The 21,875-nt window shown below is 36.4% G+C and overlaps 2 protein-coding genes across 10 annotated transcripts in view; one reads left to right on the top strand and one right to left on the bottom strand.

Annotated features, from left to right (window-relative positions):
* Nucleotides 1–13,665, top strand: part of tws (protein phosphatase 2 regulatory subunit tws) — a 36,550-nt gene extending 22,885 nt beyond the window's left edge. For all 6 annotated transcript variants that reach the window (XM_069043263.1, XM_069043262.1, XM_069043260.1 and 3 more), the window contains 2 exons: nt 511–1,463; nt 12,178–13,665. In XM_069043263.1, the coding sequence (XP_068899364.1) occupies nt 511–1,463; nt 12,178–12,546 (1,322 nt within the window). In that variant the 3' untranslated portion in view covers nt 12,547–13,665. The remainder of the gene's footprint in view (nt 1–510; nt 1,464–12,177) is intronic.
* A 1,884-nt stretch (nt 13,666–15,549) lies between these two features.
* Nucleotides 15,550–21,875, bottom strand: part of sprt (PDZ domain-containing protein sprite) — a 28,585-nt gene continuing 22,259 nt past the window's right edge. For all 4 annotated transcript variants that reach the window (XM_069041753.1, XM_069041754.1, XM_069041755.1 and 1 more), the window contains 2 exons: nt 16,950–17,229; nt 15,550–16,903 (listed from right to left, as the gene is read on the bottom strand). In XM_069041753.1, the coding sequence (XP_068897854.1) occupies nt 15,662–16,903; nt 16,950–17,229 (1,522 nt within the window). In that variant the 3' untranslated portion in view covers nt 15,550–15,661. The remainder of the gene's footprint in view (nt 16,904–16,949; nt 17,230–21,875) is intronic.

Raw genomic sequence — 21,875 nt, 5'->3', positions numbered from 1 at the left:
TTGTGTAAATATGCAAAGATTTGAATACATAATTTTCATGATAATTCTAACATGACCCGTTAAATCACGTTGTGATAAAAATACACCACAACATTGAACTTGAAAATGTAACAAAGCTGAAATACGAAAACGCCGAAAAGCGCATAAATCATTTCTTAGTTTTTCAAATCGATTACATAATAGAAATAAACATTTCGATGATGTTTAGGTTTTCTATTTTCGTTTGTGTTTTCTTCAACGTGGGTAATAAAGATTATTATCGTGTGGAGTGTAAATCCGCCGTAAAGTAGGGCTTCTGCTGTTGGCCGTGTTTTCGCGGAAAATTCCGTCAAAGTAGCAATGTAGAGACAGACGCATCGAGAACCGTCGTGCCGAAAACGTGACCAGTTCTTCATTAAACTCCCCCATCATCATCGGCGACGCCAATAAAATACGAATAAGCCCGTGACGATCGATCGTCCCTTTGACATTAAATAGATCAAGTTCTGATGTGTTGTCCTCGTTTTGCAGGCAATGGAGACGTGCAGTGGTGCTTTGCTCAGGTGAAGGGTACGCTAGACGATGACGTGACCGAGGCCGACATAATCTCATGCGTGGAGTTCAACCACGACGGTGATCTGCTGGCGACCGGCGACAAGGGTGGACGCGTGGTGATCTTCCAGCGCGATCCCGGGTCCAAGACGTTTCCACGCCGAGGCGAGTACAACGTCTACTCGACCTTCCAGTCGCACGAGCCCGAATTCGACTACCTCAAGAGTCTCGAGATCGAGGAGAAGATCAACAAGATCCGATGGCTGAAGCGCCGCAATCCCGCCCACTTCCTCCTCTCGACCAACGACAAGACGATCAAGCTGTGGAAGGTTTCGGAAAGGGACAAGAAGGTCGAGGGGTACAACACGCGCTCGGAGAATGGGTCGCTGATAGACCCGGTGAACGTGAACTCGCTCCGGGTGCCCACCATCAAGCCGATGGAGCTGATGGTGGAGGCATCGCCGAGGAGGATCTTCGCCAACGCGCACACCTACCACATCAACTCGATATCGGTCAATTCCGACCAGGAGACGTATCTGTCGGCGGACGACCTCCGCATCAACCTCTGGCACTTGGAGATCACCGATCAGAGTTTCAACATCGTCGACATCAAACCGACGAACATGGAAGAACTGACGGAGGTCATCACGGCGGCGGAGTTCCATCCGGTCGAGTGCAACCTGTTCGTTTACAGTAGTAGTAAGGGTACAATTAGGTTATGTGACATGAGGGCGTCGGCCCTCTGCGACAGACATGCTAAACTGTTCGAGGAACCCGAAGATCCGACGAACAGGAGTTTCTTTTCCGAAATTATATCGAGTATTTCCGATGTTAAGTTGTCGAATAACGGCAGATACATGATATCTAGAGACTATTTATCCGTTAAAGTTTGGGATCTTCACATGGAAACCAAACCGATAGAGACTTATCCAGTAAGTAGTCCTTCTCATCCTCTTACCGTGTCGTGTAGCTTTTAGGCGGCGGAGAATGGAAACCGCGAAGGCGCCCCTAATCGAATTCGAAGTGTTTGTCGGTTTGCCGATTTTATTGGTGTTATTTTAAGGTTGCGCATTGGAAGCCGCCATAAACTTTACAAGTACTACAACTAGAGTAAACAGAATAACGCCGAACGGCACTTATCTCTCGCGTTACTCACATTATAATAAAGTGACGGCCTCCTCTGGAACCGAATGGGTTTTATCAAATCGAGGGTCGTTCGGACACTTATTTCGAATTAAAGGCGAGTCTTGACGCAAGACCAGAATTGATGAACAAATAAACACGAGTAATTGTGTTTGCGAATTCGCGTCGTAAAATTTGGAAATTAAATCTTGACGCTCGCTTAAAGTGGCACGTTTGACACAAACGTTTGTCCAATTTAGATGTGTCCACAGAGGATTTTTAGTTCAATTAGAATTCTGCAAACATAAACAATCAAATTGTTGGTTTGATAATTTCCGGAAATTAAGAAATATTAAATTAATTTAGAATTTAAGCTAAAAACGGCATTACACGTACCTTTCGAGAGAAATGTTTCAACGTATTTCTAGTGGTCCTATTGCGGCCAAAATACATTGATCGTCAATGTGACATTAATGATATTCAATTGTAAAGCAAGCTTTAGGATGGTTAACCTTATTTTTTACTGTTGTCAAAATCGTTTAAATCTATCAGTGTCATACGGAAGGGGTAAATCCCAGCTGCGGAGCAAAAGATCAACATACACAACCTTTCAGAAGCAAGTAAGATGATTCTATATTTATCAAAAACTGCAGGTGCCATATTTTTGATAAGAATAATTTGGAATTGTCATGTACAGTGGCGAGCACGGAATTTCGCACACATTGGACATTTCACTGGCATAATTTTATTAAAATGAGATACTGGCGGCAGTTTCGGGACAGTTTAGGTGAAACATCAGTCATGATCACATATATCATGATTGATTATAATGACAATAAAGCTTAGACTAGATAGTTTTTTTTAATGACATACAAATTGGTGTGCGAAATTCCGTGCTCTCCACTGTACATTGACATTAATACATTATGACTGATGTGTCACTTTGCCAAACTGAAGGTTTTCAAGCTGTTTGGCGTTTCCTTCGCCCTTTTCGTAACTTACAGATCATGACGCACTAGCATAACTGATTTGTAGTAGCACTTCTTTCTGGTGCACGCTTCTTTTCCCAATTTTAATTTTGATTATCGCTGTCACGAGTGTCACGATGACAAGAATGACAAAAATCGAAAATGGGGGTAGTTGAACATAATGCCAGCTTCACATTTTGATGTCAAGCCAATGACAGGCCGGCCTAAATTTATTGTCCGCCATAGTGCAAGAAGGAATTTTTGGAGTAGAATGCAAAATATCAATTTGTAATGTTCGGTAAGGTTTTTTTTTAGTGACAATTCATTTGTTTCAAGCGATCCAGAATATATTTATAATTGTTTCTGCTGTCAGTTACGTCTTCCAATAATATGACCATCAAATATTTGTAAGAGGCGTTTGCAAAGTTTTGTGTCCCAACACCGAAAAAGCTGGTTATATTTTCGTGCATAATTCTAATGCAGGAATGTTGCAGTCCATTTATGTCCACACTCAATGAGATTTCTTTCAATTTGATAAATACACTGGCCGGCACAAAAAACGACTCATTTATTATGATTTCTTTAATAAATGATCTTAAAATTATATTTGTGCTTATTTTTCTTTATTAAAATAGTTAAACTGGGAAAATTTCAATGATCGGGAGTGCTATGGACACCATGGCAACCGAATTGTTTTGTTGAAATAAATTATTAGAAAATTTGCGCTACTTCCATGTTGTGTTTTTGTCGGTTGATTTACGTGTTAAAAGATTTAATTTGACAATACGAGATACTAATTCAAAATGCTGTTCAAATTTTGGCAATTTTTCATAACATAAAATGTTTCCTAAAAAATTACTTTTATTATTTTTTCCATTAAAATTTTATTTGCTGTGTTTAATGTTTTGTTTGTCGGATATTCTTTGGCAAAGAATAACTTAAATAACACTTATCAATACAACATGATATCAAACAAAAAATTCTAAGAATGAATTATTTACTTAATTATATTAATAAAATTCAAAGTGAGTCGTTTTTTGTGCCGGTCAGTGTATTTTAGTAAATGCAATACTGACTCCTTTGTTGAAAATTCCTTTCCCGCCGAGAGCTTATCCAATTTACAATAGAATGAAAAAAAAATCTAAAGAACTATCCGGGAAATCAGGTTTTTGTGACAATTTTTCGTAGCGTGTTCCTAAACTGTTGCCACAGCAACTGATTCTCTTAAGATCTCAGTGAAAACGGCGCGGAATTTTTCAGTATATTGAAAAGCTGATTTTTTTTTTTTTAATTTATCGGTATTTTTTAATAAAAACTGAGCATTGTGTTAGACCCAGTATCCTAGCCAAGTTAATTTTAATTACTCTGATTAGTTTGAGTGCTGTAAAATACCTCTCAATTGGTATGTCGACCTGCGGTGCAAAAAATCTGTCAGTTTTTCTTTCATGACAAGCTTTTAGAATAGTGACCGTAATATCAAAGGCGGGATCAGAATCCAGACTTGATTCATCCGATGTTTGTTTGGTCTTCAACCTGCCCTTTGGCACACTGTTCAATTCGGTCCTCTTCAGTACACTTTTCAAAATTTTCTGTGTCGTCCTCATTTGCAGAGCTACCATAATCATAACCTTCATAATCTTCTCTTGGCTGAAAGGGGGTTTTACTGTCAAAAATTGCTAATTAACATTAATATACAGAGTGTCTCAGCTAAGACTTTCGAGCCTAATATCTCGGTTAATTGCCAACGAATTTTTATGAAATGTAAAATGCAAATATCTTAGACCGTGAAGGTTCAATTACCTCAAGTTAAAAAATGTAATTTTAACACATGTTTCCTTTATCGAAAATTATGCGCGATTATTATTAGATTGTTAAACATTAAAAAATAGGTGTCTACACAAACAATTAAGTAAATCACTCGTTTGATTCAACGAAATGATTAGATTTTGTTGTTAAAAATTTAATGTAAAATTTGAAGGTATTTGAGCAGTTACCTTTTGAAACAATTGATGATAATTGCCAAGCAACATTTTGTACACCGTTTAAAGTCTGTCAAAATTGGGCGCGTTTTATTAGAAACGTCAAATTGTGAAAATTTATTGAAAATACTCTAAAAATAGACTACAGCGGCAGAAATTTCAATATTGTTGAAAAGGGAAAAAAAATTTGCCTATGGAGAGTGTCGTAAGAATTTCAATGACACAGTTCGTTTTCTCGTGGAACACTATCCAAATGTAGGCTTTACAAAATGTAAGGTTAAGAGAATCGTCAATTTATTTGAAGACACAGGAAACGTACGTGAACTAAATTATCTTGCTAAAATATCGCGATCGTGTTTTAGTTCTTTATGGAAGAATTAAAGCATCCAGTATAATAAATTACGTCCAAATGTTGTCTTTAACTTTGAAAGTGGTTGTAAGGTTACCAAGATAAACGTCAAATATGTCACCTGCACTTCTGCGAAAAGGGATGACCAAAATTCTGCAAAATTGCGCGTTTGTTTCATACGCGTCTACGTTTTTGCATTTGCAGCCACGTTTAAACGGTTTTTTATTGACGATCAATTTTTTATGTAAATCTTAATTGATTCAACATTTTAAAAAGGCCTGTAAAAATGACGTTTTTAAGACTTGGGTGATTGCATTAATGGGATTTTATTCTTCACCGTCGAAAGTATCTGCATTTTAAATTTCACAAAAATCCGCTGGAAAATAACTCAGTTATTAGGCTCGAAAGTCTTAGATGAGAGAGACACCCTGTATACATGAAGCAATTCTCACTGTAGAATGTGTGACAAAACTGAATTGTCGAAGCAAGATTAGACTTTTCTACCTCTAGTCGCAATTATTTGGGGTTTCAACTAATAAAATATGTCTAAAACCTTATCGTCAAGAGTTGCTTTGCTGGAGGCACTCATGTTTAACAATCTAACAAAATATTTTCAGAGAACGCTACTTGCCCACTAGACTGATAGATAGCACCTCACATGCGTCCATTTTACTAGACTGGGTTTTCAAAACAGCAGAAGAGAGTTTACCGTTATAATACAATAAACACTAGATGTCCACTAAAACGGACAACAGATCTCAGGAGATAAGTTGGTGCGTAGTCGTGATGAAACAAAACCTTCTCTTTTCTCCATCAAGCTTCACATAATACTCCGTCAAGTTGAATTTAGGGATTTTTGAAAGTTCCCATGGAAAAGTGCGTTGGTACTTGCAGAGACGCCGCAAAGTCTGTCTATTTATTATTTTCCAGCTTAAATTGCTCATGATTCACATGCACCCAGACATAACCTCAAATGTGTCATCTTCATATCGCATCGGTTTCTAAAATTTTAATAACTTGCTTTGGAATTTCAAAATGTTTTAGACCGGCACACACTTTTCTGTCAAATTAGGTCCGGCTTATGATTTAAGCATCGGTTAATTTCTCAAACCCAAACTTAATAGTGCCCGGTACGGGCATAATGTTTTACATATCGCCACATAAGATTAAGAGATTTGGACATGAATGCTTGACGAAGATTCTGAATCTGAATGACAGCAATGACAGTTAATATTTGATTTACACCACACAAAAATTTGGCGGAAAATGTAAAACTTACAAAGCTACCCATGGCTTGCTCGGTCGCATTGACCACTCACCAAGATAAAGAATAGAGTATAAATATTGAATATTTTAAAGCAATGGAACGTTACATTTAGATATTAGATCCTGAATTTTTCAAACTCTCACTCGACAAGACATCGTGAAGAACGCTAATGTCAGTTTTATCATTTAGCAGCTACTGCAATTTTTTGTTCCTGTTGAGTGTAGAACAATACTAATTCAGAAAAGTTCATAATGTCTTGTAAATGCTTCGGGGGTTCGGAGACAATTTTGACAGATGTCAGAGTAGACGATGCGGCAGAGCTGCAATGATAATAATTGATAACAATCAAATTACCAACTTAGTGAGTTGTTTTCCTGTTTTGTCCTAGACGATCATTGTTTTGTGACAAAATTCGGTTCTCATAACCTACTTGGCGAACAAAAGACGATGATAAACCATTTTGCCACATAATAGAGTGGTTAGAATAACAATAATTAATTGAATAAGTGAACAAACTTCACCGAACTCAATCGAGCCGAAGTTATTTTGTATTCACGGATTTAAAATCCACTTATTTATGTTTATTTTTGCACGTCGCTTATTATTTTTAACAAGTTTTTTTTGATAGTGTTTGTCGACTTGGAAACCGTTATAAAAATACGCATAATTCCACTTTTTTGAGCCATCGGTAATTGGTAATTTTTTGTCGCAGGTTCGCCGCTTCTAGGTCGGTTTTTCGACGTTTTGCGTAATCTTCCCTCCAGTTAATTCGAAACAGATTTATTTCCACTTGCTGATACATAATTATTCCGGTTTATTTTCGTCGTCGGATCGATACGAATCGAACAAATCTCAGATTAGTACCGGCTCGGTTTCGGACAGAAACTAAAAGTGTATTTTATCGCAGTTGCCATCAATTATTATGCGACTGTTGGAACGATTTCCCGCCGAAAATAAATTCCACCGGCTTGGCAAATTTATGGCTTTTATCTATCGGGTTTGTTGAACTTGAACGATCAATTGATTATTATTATATAGAACAGACTGATTACACTTTTGCACTGTTTAATCAAACACTTATTGGGTTTAAATTTTTTTTTATTGTACTTATTTTGTGGGCGGTGGTAAACAACACTCTCTACTAGACTGTGAAACGATTTGATAATTTTAAACATCCGTTGTTGAAGAGATTTATAACATCCTTTCTCTTTCTTGGCAAATTTTTATCCGCAGATAATTGTTTATTGATTCTATCGCACGAGCGGAGTGCATCGATGTTTATGTGTTTATGGCCCAGCTCCAGTGTACACGGTGGACCAAAGCTCAATTCATTTCCAAATAATAATAAAGATATATTTCTAACAAACTATGCAGTTCGTAGTGGAACATATGCATAAAACGTAATAATTATTCTAAGAAACTATACAAAAAAAAAATGTATTCTAAATCAAATAATAATTGGAAATAAAAAAAAAACAGAATTGGCATCTTTGTGTACACTTTACCTACATAAATACAACATTTGGTAGCCTATGAAACAAAAACAAATTGTTTATTTATAATTGTCAAATTTTCTTTTTTGTTACAATTATGAATTGATGAGGGCGTTATGAAATCATTACGCCCGCTTATTCTTATTACGCCCTATTATTATTCCCCGGTTGTTATGGACATGTTTACGTATTTCGTATCCTAGGAGTTATCTTTCAATTACACTAAAGTGAAAAATAAAGAAAATTAACATCGTTGAATGATGTCCAAACCGATGTTTTTTTTAAATAATAAACAAAGTACGGTCAGGGAACCTACAATTGTGAGAGTGTTAGCGCATTGTTGAAATTTGTGAGTGTCAAAAGTCTGCCAATATTTATTTTAGATATGATATGAAAAACAAGAAAATACAATTCCGATGTAATGGATTGCGTAAACTAACACGGCAAAATTTTAGCTTTTTGAGCATCGCCTGTATATTTAGAAACAATGTAATGGCAATTTATTTAGTGCCGTTATTTTATTAAATTTGATTTCCTGTCAAAGAAAAATTGTAAAAAAATTAATCGTTTGAAGTGTGGCGAAATTCAACGGAATTTCCCTGGAAATTTAAGCTGAAATATATTATTTTAAAAAGTTAATTGCCTTTTCGACTTTTTAAATGTACAGGGTTATTCATCGTAAAGTTTCCGCGAAAATTTAATGTTATGCAACACAAAATACCAAAAGCTCAAATTGCTAGATTGGCATTTTCACGGTACTCACCAAAGATCAGAAACATGTCTGCTTTTTTCACCGTTTGAATACATGTTGAAATCGCGTAAAAACTGACGTACGAAATGTTTTTATTATATCAGACTCCAAAATGATTCACAATGATGCATGCCATCATGGATTAGAAATTATTTAAAATTAAACCTAAAGTGTGATCGCTGAACAGATGGACTAATAAAAAAAAGGGATGTGGCGTTAGTTGCGTACAACGATATACGCCGAAGCCTGTTTCACAATGAGGCAGGTTCTTTGCTATTTATCATTCTCATAAGAATATGATATAGTTGATAGACTGAAGAAAATGTTGCATTCATTGACGTGCACATCTTCTCCAAACATGAACACGTAGTCAAACTGCCGAAGCGAGGTTAAAAATTAATGAGATGCCGTCAAGTGATTTTTGTGGATGTACACTTGCTTTCAAAACTTTCGCGTACACCTATTTTTCGCTGTTTTAAATCAGGGCTGTAATTAATCAACTCTGAAATTTAAACTTTTAAAAAGTCAAAATGACTCGACTGACAGAGCAAGATTAAGTTTTGATGCTTTCCAAATTAGAAGAAGAGGTCCATAAGAATGGTTACTACTCATAATGGGCTAAATAAAAGCACTGTTCTACAGGTAATATGTAAAGAAGGAACCGTGAGTAGAAGACCGATCATAATTTTTTAAATTGCTGTCAAGGTCATCTTTAACCTAATCTCAAAATTACCCGTTCACACTGCTTAAATTTTGCAAAATCGTTGTTACTTGATTTTGAATGTGTACGCGAAAGTTTTGAAAGCAAGTGTACATCAGGCTTTTAAAAATATGCGCGCGTTTTGAATAAGCCAATTGGAAGCTCCTGTTTAAAATACGCGGCTACTAAGTAGCGGTTTTATTACTTCATCTGTTCAGCAACCACACTTTAGGCGCTGTTTCAAACTGCATTTTGTGTTGCATAACATTAAATTTTTGCGGGAAGTCGATGATGAATAACCTGTATATCAGATACCACTGACCTATTCTGCTTAAATAGAACATCGTAAAACACTCAGTTTCCAAAATATATTCCTAGTCAAACAATTATTGTTTTGTAGGGGTGTTATATCCATTTGCGCCTATAGTCGAAGTACGAGTACAACCAAAAAAAAAACTAAGAACTGCTGGCTCAAATGTGTTGCTTGCTAGATTATTATTTCGGTCTTTTTTCGTGTTCTTCAGCGTCTGTAATTGCTAGCAGTAAGATATAATCAAGATAACATGAAATTACTTTATTTTTTATATTTCCGTTTTAAACAAGACACAATTAACATTTAGTCAGAAGAAAGTAAATATTTATTATTTTATTCAAATCGTTGCAATTGTTCATTGTGCATTGATAATTATCATTCATGGTACGAAGCGAGCTGTAAAAAGTACTTTCTTTGGGATCCATCCGTTACGGTTAAAGCATTGTCAGAATAACAGCAGATAGAATTTTGTTCCTCATTTGCATTTCAAATATAAAACGGTTGGCAGCTAAACAAAACAAATGAGAAATTACAATTTGTTTTATAAAGCCGCGCTTCAGGTATTCCAGAGAAATTGTCTTTCTAAAATGCGTCCCCTTTAAGGGTATCAGTTTTTCCATTAAAAAGAGATACAATATTGCACGTATCTAAAAGAGATTTTTTTTTAATGTAGCAACTCATAATTGCCACTATTTTATTCCCGAATTGCTCTCTGTTGAAAATGAGAAATAACAAAATTTAATTCTGCAATAATTACAAAAATTTTAGATCGATTTGCAGTAGGCATATTCTTACGCTTTTTAATGAGGGCGTTTTTCGATGATAATTGGCTGCACTTTTATTGTCAAAATTATCATTATCTGCGTTTAAATAAAATTGCTCATTAAGAAAATATTTCTGGAGTGAAAATAAAATATAAATATTATGTTAACTATTTAAATTTGCTAACTCTCAAACACTCCCCTAGGAACCACGATCGAGCCTACTTTCTCTTATATACCACTCTAGTTTGCACTAGAAGAATATTCAGACGTCGTGGAAAATTCAGCAACATGTTATGTTCATTTTGACAGGTCCACATGTCAGGTACTTTAGTGACGAAAACCAAGCAGTGTGTCCAACGTTAAAAAAAAGAAATCGTGACCACCCATTATTCCAAAACAACGTGAACGGTGTTTATGTAATTCTGCCATAAAAAATTAACCAAAAGAAATTAGCAAATATTATAGAGATGTTTCCATTATTGTCTTCAGCAAATCCTCCGATAAATAAGGGAGTTATGGACTCATCTTCATTTCGGGGATACCTGTATGTTAGAAATTTCAAAAAGTTCATTGTTTATCTTCATACACTGTAAAAAATTAGCGGAGTGAATTTGGAGCGAATGCGGAGTAATTGATTTAATCCATCCCCCCGCAGTGAAACCCACTCTAAGAGGGAGTTTATTTAGATTATTCATAAAAAAAAACTCTTGGGAGTGAAATACAAAATTCTTTGACTATTAGTGGTTTGCCACCACATATAGGCCGTGCCAAACCCAAATAACCACCACCTGTTGAATTCAGTTAGTGAAAACAAAATTACACTAAATGTATAATTGCAATTTTGATATTACTAGGATGCTAGACCAATCAAATCTAAGTACACTACGTTGCCGGTTGATTTTCTCGGTAGAATGCAGTGTTGGTGGTTATTTGGTTTTGGCAAAGACTGTAAGTTAGTATTGAAAGTTAATTGCATCGTTTTACTGATCAGAAACTTAAATACAAAGGAAGCATTAGTCAATGGAACAAGAAGACGCATCAAGTTTATGCATCCAAATGCTATTGAAGTTTTAACTGGAACCGCACGCAATAAGAGAATTTTTTATTCCACAGATTAATTTAACATATTCTGGTATTATTTTACCATTTAACTTTCAAAGAAGTCAATTTCCAATTATAGCTGCATTTGCGATGACAATAAATAAGTGTCAAAAAAATTGGAATTTTATTGAGGCAGCCAGTTTTCAATTGTACGTCGCAGCAAGTTCGATCATTCAATGGTTTGAGATTTTATATTTCCGAATATAACGAACGGTCAAGGGCATTTAGCAAACGATGAAAGAGTTTTTGAATCATTAAATTCATATTCAAACTACTTATTTTAAGTTCAATGGACATTTTATTTTTTTAACCGCCCAGTTTTTTTGTTTCAATAAATGTCAAAAAACGCGTTATTGTTTTTTAAATGTGGCATAGCCAAACTATACCTCATTTTTCCTACCGTTCGTATTTTTCAAAAAACTTGAAAATTAGTGCATAATGACGTATTTGTATACGCTCGCAGCTGACGTAATAGAACAAAATTCCAAAAAATTATATGCGATGATTATAGAGGTATACTCTCAACTCAATAACGTTCAAACCGAGGTTCAAACTTAAAAATTTAATGAAAACGGTCGAATTTCAACCGCAGGGCGACCTCTAGTTCTAAATAAACGGAATTCAGATTTCTAGACGGGAATATGTAAGTACATACGTTGTTTTAATAGCGAGGTATAAAATACAGTGCCATCGAGCAATTAAGTTCTGGTTTTGGAAATTTCGGGGGGGAGGACGTGGCACGCGACCGTTTCAACATAATCGAATAGAAATAAATAAGTACGGTTTGTCACGTGACAGGGTTGTTTGTGGCTCATGTTTGACCGTAAAATATTTTCCAGGTTCACGAATATCTCAGATCCAAGCTGTGTTCACTGTACGAGAACGATTGCATATTCGATAAGTTCGAGTGCTGTTGGAACGGCAACGACATGGCAATAATGACTGGTTCCTACAACAATTTCTTTAGGATGTTCGATAGGACAACGAAACGAGAAGTGACGCTGGAAGCATCGAAGGACATCGCCAAACCTAAAACAATTTTAAAACCGAGAAAAGTGTGTTCGGGAGGCAAACGTAAAAAAGATGAAATTAGTGTGGACTGTTTAGATTTTAATAAAAAAATATTACACACAGCCTGGCATCCTACAGAGAATATCATTGCAGTGGCGGCAACTAATAACTTATTTTTATTTCAGGATAAGTTCTAGTGTAATTAATCAATCAATTAATTTCTTCGTCTCATATTCAGGTCTTTCGGTTTTACTTAAATTGGATTTTTCGTTCAGAATCGGTCGATGCGGCAGCGGCGGTCAGCAAATCAGCGGTCCTTTACTGAGTTCATTTTATCATGCAACGGAATTTTAACTAAGCTTTCGATTATGATTGTGATAACGAGATGTGGTGTAGCTAAATTGTATTAATTTTTTAATCCGACGACCATTATTATTTGTAACTCGAACAGTTTACCTCTAATAACGAAAGTTGTTGTACATGTTTTTATAATTTAGGGTTTTTTTTACAAATCAATAAAATATTTCCAGTTTTTTGTGTGTGCTTAATTTCATGACCAAAGGCAGTGTGTGTCTGCTTTGACGATATTAGAGGGAAACTATGCAAGAAGCGCTTCTAAATAAATGTGTGTTGCTTGCTACTGATTTCGTTGTGTGATACTTTAATGTAACATATTAGTCATTAAATATTGAGATATTGTACAAAATGTAAATATATACAGAATTAATTTTTTTACCAGTATGATGTTTTTCCAGTGTAATTTGCACTCTTTTTACGTTCGACTCTTTTTTTTCGGAGACGTAGATTTTTTAAGCGAGAAAGCCATTTCTGAATATGGACGATGTTACAGAGCGATTTGCCTTACAGTGCCATTTGTTGAAATTTATCCTTCGTTGTTTATCATCCTGGCGGTGAAGCTTCAGGGCTTGCAAAATCCATAAATACAGTACATCTAATATAATGATAATTTAAGTTAACTTTAAATTATAATTTAGTTGTAAGATGGTTATTGATAATAAGACACCAAATAAATTGTTGTGACATTTGGTTTCATGTAGAATCACTTAATGTGTTTTAAATTATTTCTCTCTTTGATTTCTGTAATTGTTTGCTATTATACATTCCTTAATTACAAATTGGACATATTCTAAATTGCTGTAACTCATATAATTGTTATACATTTTCAATAATACAGAAGCATAGTTTTATTGCTTTTTATTCATCCAATGAAGCGTTCATTTATTATCGTGATCTGGAAAATTATAGCAATAAATATTTGATATGACTGTTGGTTGTCAGACTTGTCAAAATGTGAACATTGTTTTATTTAACTCAATTCTGAGCAGTTCCCAAAGTTTTCTCCCAAAAAACAATAATATTCATTAAATGAAACCATACATAATCTTCAGGATGTTTTTTATAGCTCATTCACACTTTATTGCAACTGGTGATTTATTTATCTGAATCGATCATAAACCCACCTATCTTTATGTGTTGGTACAACCAAGAGGCCATAAATCAATTCCTTGCCGTTTTCAACGTTAATTTCTTGTGGGAAATATTTTATTTCTATGATTTTAATAACGACAACATCCGCAATCTCCCGTCATTATTTTTTATCTAAGGGAGGAAAAGATCACTCCGAATACAAATTTATATGAAGTTCTGATGGGAATAAACTAATTGTAAGCACCAATGGGATGCTACAATTACGAATTCATTATTTGAAAAAGTTGTATAATAAATAACATTCCTCTGACCTGCTTACTCACCCAACTTGATTCCACGTGAATATGTCGGACGTGTGAACAAAGTAATTTACGTTTTCTTAACAAAAGTTGTCATTTTTTATTTATTTTTTGTAATAACATCATGAAAAGATAAATATCAAATTTTAAAACGGGGAAATTGACGTTTCATTTCGAGAGTGCATGCAGACTCTAAAACACTCGTGTATTATTGGTTGCCTATCTATTGTTTTTTTTTTAATAAAGAAATGAAATATAAACTGATTAAACAAAGTTAGGGATACTGATATTATAATTTATAATGTATCCCAAGAAGAGTAAAAGTTTGACATAAGTCAAAACTCATTATATGTGTGAAAACGTTTATTAAAAAATCATTCAATAATTCTCCTTAAAATAACTTACTGATGGATTTTGATAAAGTTAACTTAAATATTTAGCAATATCCCTAACTTTTTTGGATCAGTTTAAATAATAATTAATATTAATTGGTAATTACTTAAATAATTATTGTGTCACTAAGGCTCTATTTCTCATCAAATAAAGCATCTTTCTTTGATATTAAATTCGCACTATGTCAGCGGGTAAGAACTGTCAGAACAAGAATTTAATGTTTAATGCTGCATTCGAAGCCACAATGTTGGTACTTCTTGCGACCTGTTAAGTCACATCACATCTAATAATTAGGTACTTATGAGAGTGATAACTGATAACTATTCTACATGACCTCTGGAATTAAGCTTGGATTTACAACAAAAATTATTTTTTTGTTCGACACTGTCAGAATTTGAGAATTTTCTCCTATAGTTTGTCTCAATTCTAAATTTCCACTACCTGTTGAATTATGTTGGCAAAATAAAAATATTTTTAAATTGGGGATTCTTATAACCAAAGTTGGCAATATATTTATTTTATAAACATGATTCGAAAACATTAAAATTTGTTCATAAATTCATTTTGCTTTTAGAATTTGATTTTCTACCTACTTACTTGTTGCATTTTAAAAAAGGTTTTCGTTCTATTCCTTTATTCTAAAATTTTGAGTTGTAAAAATGGAAACTGACATATAACCTAACAAATGCAATCTGACGCATTTTTCACCAAACAGTGTTGCCCGTTGTATTTCCAACGTAGAATGCAGTGTTGGTGGAAATTTAGAATTGAGACAGACTTTATGTGGACGGATTTTGATAAATGTCACAACTTGTCAAAACGAAACGTCAAGCTAATTTTAAAAATTTTAAGCGATTTGGAGCCTTTAATAATCTATTCAGGACTTACAGTAATATCGAATAATAATGACCTGTCTTGCCGATGATTCTCCATTCCTATAAACGGTATAAATCTGTCGAACGAAAACGGGGAATGTTTTGCACTTTTTTATTAACTCTGGAAATATTGGTTTGTAAATTTGAGATCTTTTATCGATTCTTATTCATTACAGTCAATTGATTTGGTGTAGTAGGTTTATATATTGTCATCAGTCATTACATTTAAATTACATTACATTTAAAGCTACACGCAATAGAATAATGATTTTGTACACAAACTACCAATTCGTCGCTCAACACCAACTCCCGCTCTCGATTCCGTTCTCCACCCCCTTCTGTCCAAAACTCATCCACTTCAACCCCAAATCTCCGTTGACTCCGTTCTGGTCCTTGCTGAGCGGCGTCTCCCCTTTATAATTTCTCTTCCTCGACTCGTTCTTGTTGGGGGAAGTGTTCGGCGTCGCCGGGGGCGTCTCCACCGACTGCAGACTTTGCGTCTTGTGCAGCGACAGTCTCAGCGGTTTCTTCGGGGGCGTGGGTCTGGGCTTCACCTCTCCGTAATACCCGGAGTATCCGCTCAGCTTCCGATTGTTGTTCTCGATCGGTTCCGACGTGTAATCCACACTCTTCGATTTGTATCCGTTACTCGTCGAGTTGCAGTCGCTGTCAAAATCGAGCGATTTGATGCTGCGACAGTCTTGAATCTTCCGGTAGATTCTTTTGTCGTTGTTGGACGTCGTGTCCAACTCTTCCACGCTTTTGGAGTCGGAGTACTTCGGACTTATGTGAACTTCCGAACGGAAATCGAGCACCGACGTCGACTTCCTCGCGTTGTAATGCTTCAAAATGTCAGTATTGTACTTCTCGGAGGCGGTGATGCACTTCTGTCGATGCTTCTCGTACAGACTGTCCCTGTTGGATCTGGTCAGTTCGTGGACGATCTTCGTCGCCTTCTTGTAGCTCTGGTCCATGATGTCTGGACCGTACTCCTTCTCCGAGTTCGTCGAGTACCTGTGCCCGTTCTCCGTGTTCTTCTTGTTGTACCTCGTCACGTGCTCGATCGCAGAGTTAGTCTCCGAGCTGTAATCCTTCTCTCTGTGGTGGTGATGATGGTTGTGCTTCCTGTAGGAGATCTTCTCGTTTTGCTGCTCGAGATTTTGGGTACTCGTCGAGGTTTGCAGTGCTCCGTGTCTCGACGATCTGTGCTTGTGGCGGTGGTTCTTGTGGCAGTGGTACCCGTCGGATTGCGGACTCGGTGCCGCAATGTGCGTATTCGACACGTTGGAGAGACTGCTCTTAGATCTGACCGGCAGCGAGGAGTGGGTGTCTTTGGAGGCCTCGAGGCCCGGAAGGTTCGCCACCAAAGCTGTGACCTGCGGGCCCTTTTGGAAGACTTGGAGCTCCTTCGCTGTCGCCGGTTGGGTCGTTATGTTGATGTTGGTCACGTTCTGGTTGGTCTTCACCGTCGAGATCACAGGAGTTTTGGACAGGACTCGCACGTCTTGGTCCGGCTTGCGGGACAAAAGCTCCGACACCTGGAACATTTCGTTACTGCTGGTACTGACTCTGCTGGTACTGTACCTGTTCCTCCAAGTACGAGATCCTGTGGGTGAGGCGAATGTTGTCCGAGATGAGACCGTCTTTGGTCTTTTGCGCCTCCTCAGCTCTCTCTCTGACCGCCTCCAGTTCGCACCGAAGCGACGCCACCTCTTTGTTGGTGACCCCCGAAGAGATGTTGCTGCCGTTTTCGGACAGTTTCCGCAGGATCACGAGTTGAGCGGGGTCCGGAGCCGCCGCCAACAGTCTGGACAAGTCGTCTCGGTTCTTCGTCAAGACAATCTTCCCGTTGACTTCCACCAGTCTGCAATTTGAATAATGAGCCTCCCACTCCACCAAGTGATACACGACATGGGTGTCGCGTGGTAATATGTCTGTTGGGCAATTTGTCGGCGCGACCATTCATCACCCACCGTTCCCGGAAAACCCAACGATTCCGATCTCACGTTCGCTAACTGTTACAACAACAAATTGCTGCATGGACTACAACCATTTTCGGTTCTTCTCGGTACGGCTGCGAACAATGGTGTGTAAAACGACCTTAATTACTGGTTAGATGTGAACATGCTCCAACAATTGCCCGATCTGTCGGCTGCATAACAGTGACCGTTGTACGAATCGGGATCGATTCCGGGTGAAAGATAAGACACCGGAATAATCGAATGCGCTGGCTAACTGTTGTTTTTTAAATTGTTTAATATGCGTGCACGTCTGGCTCCGGAGGCAGAAACAAGTGCGGCCGGATATACGGGTGGAAGGTTACGAGTGTTGACTCCGGTTCCCATTGTCAGAGTTTCCGGTCGCTTATCTGTTAAAACAGCGCGTTTCCAACCGCGAAATTACAGAGCCGGGGACATTATGATGGCGGTTTCTGTGGGGGTTTGATGCGAATCGCGTTCAGAATGGGTCGTGCAGATTGACCGAATGTCCCATTAATTATGCCGTGGTTTTTGTGATTTACCTGACGGCGACACTACAATAATAGACATAACGTGCGGTTTTACGTTCCCATAGTTGGAAAGCTTAAAAATTTCTTTCACAACTGAAATATGTAAATGCGAAGCTGTCTCGGGTGATACGGCGACGACTTTACGCGCAAGATGCTTTAACAAGACGCTGAAGGAGCTTAATCTGACGCTAATATTGTTACTTATGCAAAATCTAGGTGTCGAGTCTAGACTCTACTTAAGCTACTTTTGCTTCGCCTGCCACCACACCTGTTAGTAATTTCTTTAAAATATTGTTGTAACTTAAATACGAGTAAATATTTATTTCTTTTGTACAAATCGTAATTAATGATAAAAAAAACTTTACCGAAATGACCCTGATGATTAATTGATTCATCGTGACGTGGTGTTCAACAGGCACGGTTTTTTTTCTACGTGAATCATCTCCAGCGGAAGTTGCATAGTTTGAAGCCTTCTAGCACTCTAGTTTTTACGTTTGTGAAGAACAAAAACTATTAACAGGTTTTCAAAAAAAAAAAAAAAAACTTGATGCTATACAGTCTGATTTTAAAAGTTGTGCAGATATTTTAACCTGAGGTAGTACCTGTTAAAAGAAGGCAAAATAACCCAACTTGCTTTATACTTTATACAAATCGTCCAGTTATTGGCATAAGGGCCTAATTCAATTTTCGATGATTTTGAGTTAACAACATTTTTGGAGTGCCCGAAATTAATATTTTCTTTGCCTAAAATAAAAAATCTTTGTAGAATTTCTGTAAAATCGTGAAAAATGAGATACGCCCTTATGCCAGTCAAGAAACGAAATGGTTTACAATAGAATCAAACGAATCAGTTTGTTTGGGAAAAATTTCAAATTTGGCGGGCAGTTGTGACGTACGATCAACCTAAAATGTAAAGTTTTTCTGTTATTCTAGGTTATGTTTGGTTTTTCTCGTTTATTTTTTTTAACCTTCATCATAAATTGATAGAATTTGTAAAATGATGATAAACTAGTGCCTGCAACTTATTCAGAAAACAACAAAGGCGTAAACAACAAAGTAAAAAGACTGTAATTGTAAGTAAAGGCATAAAATGAGACCTCAAAGAAGGTGCTCAAAATGCCGGCCATCGTTTCCAATGCAAGCTTCTGCACGACACGACGTGCCCAAAAAAGCAGAACTCGATTCAGCATTTCCTGACCGTGTTTTGAACTCGCAGCCAAACTACAAACTAAGAAAGTCCCAGGTGATTTGGAAGACGCCGAATACTACTTGTTCGTGACTGGTTTTCAATTTCATGAAAAATTTCTTCTTCTGCAACTAAAATGCGACCTTCTCGTTGGCGGCCAAGTCATTTCGGAACGCCCGAAATCGCGAAGATGCTGCACAAGGTTTGCCAAAGGTTCGTGCATTGGGAAGTAGGTACGGTTGACTTTAAAAAACGGGAACTGTCAGATTTTATTAAATTCTTATAGTTTGAAACGGCCTTTTAGAATTTAGGTTAAAAAACTACACTTATGTGTCAGAAATGCAACTGTCAAACAGACATAAATTGACAAATTAAATTTCCAATTCACATTAGGTCAAATTTCATTTCCCGTTTTTTTTTTTGAAGCCAACTAGGTATATCCTTTGAGAAAACCTTCCACCGTAGATTTGCATTGAGGATTTGAAATTGAGGTTAAGATTGAGGCTCTTGTCAAAGGGACTTAATTTTGAATTACTTAAACAATAACAAAAAAGTCTAATGGGTGTTTTTTTTTTTTTAATTTGGCGTCGAGGTTGGCGTTGAAGAATCGATTGTGAACGCACCACCGGATTACAAATATCTATCAGCTGTTTAAATCTAACTTCACTTTTTGCGTGTTTTTAATATGCCGTTTAAAAAAGCAGCCTTTTTTAAGACGAGTGGTTGATCAGATATTTAAATTTAACCCCACTTTTTGCGTTTTTAATCTGCAATTTGAAAAATCAATGTTTTTTAAGAAGAGTAGTTCATTCACAATGGACTCTTCAACATCAAATTTAAAAAAACACCCTTCCTTCACTAAGATTTTTTTTATTTATGTTTTTATAAAATTCAGTGGCTTCCCAACTTTTTTTTTGAAAGACTTTTAGTCGCTTTTATTGGATACCACTGGTTAAAATATCTGCACAACTTTCAAAGTCACCATGTATTTGTATCCAGAAGAAAAATTCGAGAAGCGGGAATAATAAGTATTCTGACAGCAATATACAGTGTCCCAAAAATGGCGTACTAACGGTGCACTACGGTATAGAAGAGATTACCATAAACGTCAGAAAAATGTTAAAAAAATTATATTGGACGTATTTGCTGATTTGGCGGTCTTTGAAATTAAAAGTGGCACTTAACAGGTCAATTATTTTCAAATATATGTATGAAATTGTCGTGACAGCTACCTCTAATCGTACATATTACTACAAAGTACAAGATCACTCACTACCAATATCTAATCCTGCATAATAGAGAATTTAGAAGCTTTGGAAATCGAAAAAAAAATTTTAAATCCATCCTCGATAAGGTAGTAAGTAGTTTGTACGCCAATTTTGGGGCACCCTGTATATTAAACCTTTTAAAATCTTTTTGTTCCTCTGGAATACATTTATATCGATTTTGCGCTAGGGCTGCACGGTTTAGCTGATTTAACCAGTTAAAGCAGTTATCTTAGTTAAACGACCCAAAGAACCAACCATAAAAATGAACCTGTTAATTAGTTTAACAAAGTGTTTTTGTTTGGCTAAGTTGACCAATAATTAATTAACCAAGTTAACTATTATAATATAACGAGCTTAACCATTGGCTAATTAACCAGGTTTAAATCCTTTAATCTGTTAAATCAGTTAAACCATACAGCTCTAAATTTAATTGACTAAATGGGTCAGTCCGTCATGTTTTTTTTTTGCTCTTACGCCAGTTTAGCCAGTTAACTACTTTAACTGGTTAAACCAGTTAAAGCGTACAGCCTTAATCTGCGCTATAATTATTTACAAGAACTGTATTTGACTAACGCATTGTTCAATGTTTCTTTGTTACTTTGCTAATAATGTGATGACTGATGAGTAATCCTTCCTGAACCAAATTTGCTCTCGTTTTATATCGTGGAAAGTAATGGTTGAGGATTTTGTGTTTTTTAAAAACACCATTTTTTTATTAAGGAAAATGCTTATTTAGATGGTCTCCAATCCAATCCACTTCGTTGAAAATAATTTAGACACGTACCAAGAACAGCTCGCGGGATTGTCTATTAAACCACGTTTGATTTATCGTTATAAACTCGAATCTTCGATTCTCCAACAGATTAATGCACGATGACATCTTCAATCACTGATAAATATTGTAATATCGTGAACGATCCTTTCATCTGTCACTAAAGTGTTTTATATTTGTTGAAACATCTGTTTATCGTCTGATGAAAGATCTTCACTGCATGTTCCGCAATACTTTGCTAAAACGTGTACAACAATTTCTGGATCCAAGCATCAACAAAAAATCAACGATGATTATCAGATTTATTCATCGCAACTGGGTTATGTAAATGCACTGTAAAAGGGCAATGGACAACAACAGCTGTAATAGCGATTCTATTGTTCGTGCAAGAAACAACAATTCATATACATGTGCGTAAAATTTTTCTCTTTTCACTTTTAACCTTCTCATTTGTTAGGTTTTGACTCAATTATTTCCAAAGCTTTTTGTACCTCGACATTGAACCAGTCGAATGCAAACTACTGGGCAGAACAAGTAGAACAGCCCTCTTCCCACAGATTAACAAAATTGCTCCACAGGGAAGTGCTTCTTCGTCGATAGGTAATTAAGATATGGTGTATCAGTAACAGTAACTTGACGGATGGGTGTTCTACGTTTCATTAGAGCGAACCCAACAATGGCTACGTAATCTCGACGAAACAAAAAAAAAAATAATAGATGATTATTCGCCTATTCCCACATCAGCCTCTCGTACGTAATTTAGATTGGACGAGCG

This window comes from Tenebrio molitor, chromosome 3 (assembly GCF_963966145.1).
Source record: "Tenebrio molitor chromosome 3, icTenMoli1.1, whole genome shotgun sequence".
NCBI classification, from domain to species: Eukaryota; Metazoa; Arthropoda; class Insecta; order Coleoptera; family Tenebrionidae; genus Tenebrio; species Tenebrio molitor.
The sequence above is the reverse complement of the archived record's forward strand: the minus strand, read 5'-3'. Positions and strand labels throughout refer to the sequence as shown.